General features: G+C 63.2%; 1 protein-coding gene across 1 annotated transcript; it reads right to left on the minus strand.

The window, feature by feature from the left end:
* Positions 1 to 899: 899 nt before the first annotated feature.
* Positions 900 to 6,622, minus strand: LOC111149487 (two pore calcium channel protein 2-like). The gene is made up of 9 exons (XM_022506581.1): positions 6,589 to 6,622; positions 5,895 to 5,924; positions 5,081 to 5,136; positions 3,982 to 4,055; positions 3,418 to 3,499; positions 3,246 to 3,328; positions 2,640 to 2,721; positions 2,159 to 2,253; positions 900 to 1,612 (listed from the first exon to the last, which is right to left on the minus strand). The coding sequence occupies exons 1-9, from the start codon at positions 6,620 to 6,622 to the stop codon at positions 1,534 to 1,536; spliced, it is 615 nt and encodes a 204-aa protein (XP_022362289.1). The 3' UTR covers positions 900 to 1,533.
* Between the last annotated feature and the right edge of the window lie 732 nt (positions 6,623 to 7,354).

The following is a 7,354-nucleotide window of genomic DNA, read 5'->3' on the forward strand; positions in this document are numbered from 1 at the left end:
AGGGGCGGAGGAATGACCCCACCGCAGGTGCGCACAGCAGCTGACCAGGGGCCTCACCCTCGTCCCCAGGGCCAGCGGGGCTCTGCCAAGACAGGCTGGGGGCACACTTCTAACCCACTGCTCCACAAGGTGCCCCCGTCCAAAACCAGCTCTCCCAGAAGGCAGCCTGCAGAGGGGACAGGTCTGGGAGAGTCCTCACAGCGCCCAAAGAGCCCCCAAACCTGAGGGGCAGCAACGTCAAGGAGCCAGATCTCAGACCAACTCCAAGATCAGAAACTACGATGTTCTTGGGCCCCTGAAACATATTCCCCAGAGCACTGAGGTTTCTGGACATCTTAGAAGCTCCTTTTTCTAGTTACTTTCCTCTAATCCCATTTCCCAGACCAGCTGGGAAGACAGAGGCAATCGCTCCCCGCCGTGGAGTCTGCACCCATGCTCTCGTCCCCCCGCCCCCAAGGGGTCAGCACCCACAGCAGACACCGCTAACCACTCCCAGTGTTACTGTCCGCAAGGACTCCAGTCCTTCTCCGCAGATCTCCAGCAGCTCCCACCCATCACTCGAGTTGGCCCTTGAAATGAGAAAACCATTTGTTAGTCCGAACCCAGGGTGGCTCAAGGGACAAAGTGGCCAGCCACACATCACTCACTTTCCCTCCTCCCCGACCTACTAGCCTCTTCTGCCACATCCCTGTGGACACGTAAAGGAGAGCCACCACTGGCTCATACGGGCCTTTACACAAATTAGAAGAAGAGAGCCCTCACCATGGGGAGATGTCCCAGTGGCTGGACACACCCCTGCAGCCAGGTTTGTAGTGCACAACCTAAACCACCTCACCTGGCCACCCTGTTCCAGAGAAGCAGGAACAGAGTTGTGTCCCAGTAAAGAACGACAACCTCGCTCTTTGCAAGACTTCAGGATAAAAACTATTGGCATTCTGACCCATAAAGAAATACACCCAATCACACTCACACGAACCGTTAAATAATAAAATGGTTAAGATCCTCCTCACGTAAAACCACCAGGATCCCAAACCTAATGCCCTGGGAAGCTGCTGGCTGGCCTGCACGGGCCCCAGGCGGGCCTCTGGTCCCCGAAAGCCACCAGCAGTGAAGGCACCACGGAAATCACAGGCTCTGGAAGGAAGGTCGCTGCTTCCCGCTGCTCAGTCTTGAGAGTCCCTGAGGAGTCACCCTCTTCCAGGACTCAGAGAAGCTGAAGTCCTGCCGAAGCCAGCTTACGAAGAGAGCGGCGTGGCCCAGACGCCACACAAAGTTCAAGCAGCCCACTCGGGTGCCACCAAGAAAAGCTGGTGGTGGTTAGTGGTTCGGATCAGCAGTGACCCGGGGCCTCTGCTCTCAGCCCCAGCCTAGGGTGGGTGGCGGAGTTCCGTCCGTCCACCCGTCCGTTAGTCCATCTAATTGAAAGTCTCTCCTTCCTCTCCTTCAGGGCGGCCTCCGCCTCCTCCCACAACGGCGTCGGTCCTGAGGCAACAGGGCCCCCCGCCGCCCTCGCCGGGACGGCGCACCTGGACGTCACCTGCACAGCCGCAGGTGCGGGTGGTGGCTCAGCTTCTCCATGAGCTCGTCCTCGGTCGGCTCCTCCAGGACCTCCCTGGGGAATCGGGGAGATGTGCAGGGAGCTCTGGAGAGGGCGGACTCGGGCAGCTCCGGGAGGGTGGGCCGCCCTGCTCCTCATTTAGGAATCATCAGACACGTGCCCAAGGGAGCACGGGGACTTAGATCCATCTCCAGGACGTATGCGGGGCGTCCCTAAAAGCCCGGGGTTGGAGGCCGGGGGTGGGGGTGGCCCTCCAGGCTGGCCAGTGCCGGTGCAGAGGGGCTGCGACGACACAGCGCAGGTGCAGGGAGGGAAGGCATGGCCGCAGCTCTCTGGGCGATCCCACTGTCCTGCACCGCGGGGAGGTAAGGGCCACCCCCTCCCCCAACAGCATCCCCTGGAGACTGACACCGGAGAATGCCGTCTTAAACAACTTCATCGGAGAGCAAGACAGAGGTCCCAGCCCCAGCGCCAGGAGAACAAGAAGCCCAGACCCTGGTCCCAACGCAGAACTGGCAGGAGGAATGCTGCTGTCACAGAGGACACCCCCCTGCCCACTCCCTGCCTCCCCTCCCCAGAGACCCTTCCTGACCCACACACCTGAACAAGAGCTCTGCACTCATCTGATAGGTGCTGTCCGGGTCCCCAGCGAGGGACTGCAGGTGACTGCGGCGGTCCCACTTGTGAAGAAAATTCTGGCAAGCAGGAGAACAGGGGGGCCAGTGGGTGTAAGCCCCGTGTGACCCAGCCTTTTCCCCTCCAGTGTGGGCCAGGCATCCACTGCAGGGATCCAAGCCCCTCCCGGACGCTGGGATCCAGGGCCCGACACGGCCACCCACTCCTGCAGGAGCCAGATGCCTGATAGGTCTCCCCCAGCCCCACCCACAGGCTGAAACCCCCACAGGCCCAATGTCAAGGACATTCTAAGAGGCTCCCAGCAGCCAGCTGAAGCAGCACCAAGCCGGGACCCAGCACAGCCCCCTTCCCGCCCCGTTCTGGATGGGCCCGGCCAACAGCCTCAAGCTGTCTGTGGCAAGTCAGCAACCACCCATGAGACAGCCTGGGCAGGGATCTCCGGTACCTCCAGGATCAGAGCCAAAAACAGGTTGACCCAGATGACAGACGACACCAGCCACCACAACACAAAGTAGATCTTCGACCACCTGTGGAGACAAGAATGCCAGACGTGGGCCGCCGGGAGCGGTGCCAATGGGACAGGGGACAGGGGCATGCCGGCTGGGGTCCCACTGCACGGAGAGAGGGCGGGGTCGTGCTGGTCAGGGTCACACTGTGCAGGGGAGAGGGTGGGGCCATGCCGGCCGGGGTCACACTGCACAGGGACAGCGCAGGGGCGTGCCGGCCGGGGTCACACTGCGCAGGGACAGGGCGGGGCCTTGCCGGCCGGGGTTACACTACACAGGGACGGCGCAGGAGCGTGCCGGCCGGGGTCACACTGTGCAGGGGACAGGGCAGGGGCGTGCCGGCCAGGGTCACACTGCGTGGGGACAGGGCGGGGCCTTGCTGGCCCGGGTCACACTGCACAGAGATGGGGCAGGGCCCTGCTGGCTGGGGTCACACTGAGCGGAGGAGAGGGTGGGGCCATGCAGGCCGGGGTCACACTGCGCGGGGATGGCAGGGCCGTGCTGGCCGGGGACACACTGTGCAGGGACGGGGCGGGGTCGCTCACGGGCCCGAGTAGCGCCGATAGGCCTCCAGGAACACCTGCCAGTTGTTCACCACCATCACGTTCCACAGAGTGATGAGGGCGGCCTGCGGGGCGGCAGACACGGGGTCCGGCGGGGCCGGGACAGGGCGACGGGAGGGCGAGGGCGCTGAGGACCAGGGGGTGCAGGGCTCACCGCAAAGTCATCGAAGTTGTTGGGCCAGTACTCCAGCTGCTCGAAGCTTCCGCAGGGTGCCGAGCTGTTGTCAGTGCTCAGGCTGCGGGTACACGGCAAGCTGGGTCAGGGGTGGGGACTGGGGCACGGACCATGCAGCACCCCAGCCCTGCCTGAGCCCCTGCCCAGCTGGAAGCCCTCTGGGCCCGGAGAAGCCGGAGAGCAAAGGAGGCCCCCGTCCAGAGGTGCTGTGAGAGCAGCCAGGAGCCAAGAGCTGCAGACGTGCGTGGGAAACGGAGCTTCGGGACAGCGGGATCCAAGTCTGGCTCCGGGGCCCCCTCCACCAGCTTGTGGCCTGGCCTGGGGTGTGCAGGGGTGGGAGCCGCCACAAGGCTTCAGAGACACTTGGTAGAGATGCTGGGTGAGGGCATCTGGCAGGGCGGGGAAGGAGGGGAGACAAAGGAGGAGGGACTAGGAGACACCCCTGCTCCCGGGGAGCCCACCCCCACACTGCCACCCCGCCTCACGCCCCTCCGTCCCCACAAGAGGCACTTCTCCCCTTGGGAAGTTCAGGCCCCACCTCACCTGCCGTTTCCAGGAGCCACGATGACGCCGCGAAACAGGCTGATGCCCAGAATGGCGAAGACGTAGTACACCACCTGGGGGGTGGGCCGGGCCTGCTCAGCGCCCCCCGCAGGAGGACCCACAGGGCAGCATGTTCCCAGCCCTCCATGCTGTGCCCCGCCCCGCTCCCCCCAAGGGAATGCTGGGGCTTCTCCTCCCGAGTACCCTCTCCAGCCCCAGAGGGAAGGAGGGAGGAGCCGCCACCACCAGGCGAGCCAGACAGCAACGGGGGCCAGGGGGAAAGACCCAGGGGCCAAGGAAGCAAGGCTGTCCGCCCCTTCTCCAGGACAGGTGTGGCAGGAAGAGAGGTGAGAAGGGCCCCTACTCTGGGTAGTCTTAGGGGAAGAGGTTCCAGGGAGGGGCAGGTAGGAACTGGCCAAGCTTCCCCAGGAGGTGACGTGCAAGGAAACCACCCAGCAGTCTCACGCCGCAGAGAGAAGAGGCTACCAGTGGCCCCCGACCTGTCCCCACCCAGCCCCAACGTGCCAGGGTAAAACGAAGGGGCACGGGCGCCGGGCTAATCCAGTCCCTTCCAGACCTCCGTCTCCTCTGTGGGGCTTCACACCTAGAGCAGCACCAGGGGTCCCCCTGAGCGGGGTGACAGGGCAGAGCCAACAGCAGCTCAGTGGCAAGGCTCGGTCTGGAGCTGGGGGGATGCCGTGGTTTGTCCTCAGCCACCACGGCTGTGAGTTCCCGAGATCCCACTGCGCAGGGAGGGCTGACCAAAGCCCCATCTGGGGTCTACATGGGCCTCGGGGATCCCTAATGCCTCTCACACTTTTCAAAATCAGTGTCCCAGTATGGCCTGCGATCAACACGCATGGGGAATAAAAAGTGACCGACGCACCTCCAGCAGGGAACGGCAGCATGGTCAGGACCAGCCCCAGGGTCCAGGGAACATTCTGGCCTCCCGGGCTGACGCAGCCCTAAAGCCACCCCTAACACAGGGCCCTCCTTCCTCCAGAGCGGCCAGCCAGCCTCGCTCAGACTCACCGGAACCCACAGGCGGCTCCGCTCGTGCCGCACCCCCCGCTGGCCAGAGCCCGCTGGCCGGACTCACCACCAGGATCCCGCCAGAGCCGGACGGATGGATGGACGGACGGATGAATGGATGGACTGGATGGTCAGATGGAAGAACGGATGGACCAATGCATGGATGGATGGATGGATGGACAGACGGATGGACGGATGAATGGATGGACAGATGGACAGACAACCAAAGGACAGATGGATAGATGGAAGGATGGATGATGGACCATAAGACGGATGGACATTTGGACAGTTGGGACAGACAGACGAACCAAGAGATGGATGGAGAGACGAACAGACAGTCACATGGACAGACGCACTCACACTTCCCCTAGCTCCATGTACCAAGAGAACCTGCATACAGCGATGCCCCAATAGCAGGAGGCACAGCTCACACCGACATCTTGGTTCCTCGACGCTATTCCTGCCGAAAGGAGCAGGGCCCCTTAGAGCAACGGCTGCTTCCGGAGCTGGGCCGGAGAAGACGCAAAACGAACCCGGAACATCTTTTCAGGCCCCAAAGCAAAGCAGCGCTCAAAAGACGGCAAACGGACACGAAAGCCAGAAGAAGTGGTTCCCACTGGCTGAGGGAGAATCTGGGCATGAAGTAAAATCCAGCAACAGCCTCCACACGACCCACCAAGCAGAAGGAAGCGGGGTGCGCGCAGAGGAACGCGGGAGGAGCAGCAACGAGGCGAAGCTGGGTTGGTGGATGCTCAGAGCTTCAAAGAACCCCCTTCGTCATAAAGGGAGAAGGAGCAGCTTGAGGCTGGGCAGCCCAGCAGCCGCTGCCACCACCAAGTGACAGGGAAGGCACAGCCACGGGGCAAATGGAAATTTCACACCGCCCACCCGGATGCGCTTCTGGGCTATTCCTGCAAAAACCGCAGAATCAAGCGCATGAGGACACCCTGCATAAACCCAGCCTGGGGACCTTCCCACACAATCACTGGGCGGCCTTCACGAGTGCCAAGGTCACCTGTCTGGGAAGATTACTGGCGACCCTGGGGGCCCGAGGACCAGACTGGAGGCTTAGAACAGCCATGAACCCAGTGAGCGCCGGCCGGCAGGAACCCACGGCGACCCGGTCCCTGCGCGGCCGTCTGCGGGAGGCCCTCCCTGAAGCAGGGAGGGTGAAAGGCACCGGAACCACAGCTTCCCCTCCACTGACTCCGGAAGAAAGCTCTACTTGCAACTTCTTCCTGAGCCGCAGCTCCCTCCGTGCTGTTGTTAAACAGGAGACAACTCCTGCTCTGCCTGCCCCCTCCACCCCACCCAGAAATGGCAACTGTGTCCTTCCAGAGCTCCCCAGAGAGGGCAGGGGCCTCCACGGGGAAGCTCAGCACGAGAGCTTCGCAGCCCTCCTGGTCAGTGCAGGACCTGGAAGCAGCTCACCTTCAGGGGCCCGGGGCAGCTGATGGCCCTGAGCCGGGCAGGCGGGACGTGAGACACCCTCCCCCCCCCACAAAACGTGGAGGCTGCAAGTTGTTGCTAGGCAGGACCCAGGCCTCCCAGGCAGGCTGTGGCTTGGGTGCCCACCCAGGTCCCAGCGTCGCCCACACTCCAGGGCCATCAATGATTAGGAGCTAAGGCCCTGCTATTTGGTGTGTGCGGCTCTGAGCCCACAGGCACCCACACCACCCTGCCCCACCCATGGCCCCTCCCCAGCGGGCACCCGAGCCCGTGCCCTTCTCCCCCTGGGCCTGCCCCCCTCCACCAGGCCAGCTGCCTCCATGGCGCTTCTCGCTGACACCCAGCCCAGGGCTCCCCAGCCTGCGGACACACAGGGCCCTCCTCAGAGCCTGACCGGAGCCACAGGGCTCCCCTGGGCACAGCGGCTTCCTGCTCCTGCCTCCTCCCACCTCCCCGGGGCAGTGATACCACTCCAAGTGTCCCAGACTCCTGCATGGCCCTGGGGGACTCCAGGGGCTAGTGGGCCCGAGCCCCCACAGCCACAAAAAAACACCACGAGCCCCACCAGAGCTGCAAGGGCTCATCTGAGACACATAAGCACATGCCCTTTCTCAAATGGGTTTTACCCAGTGCAGCACCCAAGCTGGGGACAGGATGGTGGGGGGAGGGGCACTGGGACCACTGCAGACCAGGAGACCCCCACCAGCCCTGCTCCCCTTAACCAAAACCGAGCCCCAGCTCAGCTGTGAAGTCAGCCCCGATTCTCAGGGGGACAAAGGCCTGGTGGCCGATGCCATTTGAAACTGACAGATGGGACAGTCAGTGCCCCTGACCCAGAGCATCCCAGAGACACCAGCTTGTGGTCAGAAGACACCAGCCCAATGGCCCCAGC

Source organism: Enhydra lutris, unplaced genomic scaffold (assembly GCF_002288905.1).
Source record: "Enhydra lutris kenyoni isolate GAN:26980312 unplaced genomic scaffold, ASM228890v2 scaffoldscaffold22, whole genome shotgun sequence".
Taxonomy (NCBI): Eukaryota; Metazoa; Chordata; class Mammalia; order Carnivora; family Mustelidae; genus Enhydra; species Enhydra lutris.

Excerpts from the sequence above, each read along its gene's own strand:
- LOC111149487 (XM_022506581.1), bottom strand. The coding sequence starts at position 6,622 with ATGGCCCTGGAGTGTGGGCGACGCTGGGACCTGG. Across the intron at positions 2,254-2,639 it reads TTTTGGCTCTGATCCTGGAG|AATTTTCTTCACAAGTGGGA; the intron begins GTACCGGAGATC and ends CCTGCTTGCCAG. Across the intron at positions 1,613-2,158 it reads AGTGCAGAGCTCTTGTTCAG|GGAGGTCCTGGAGGAGCCGA; the intron begins GTGTGTGGGTCA and ends CCGATTCCCCAG.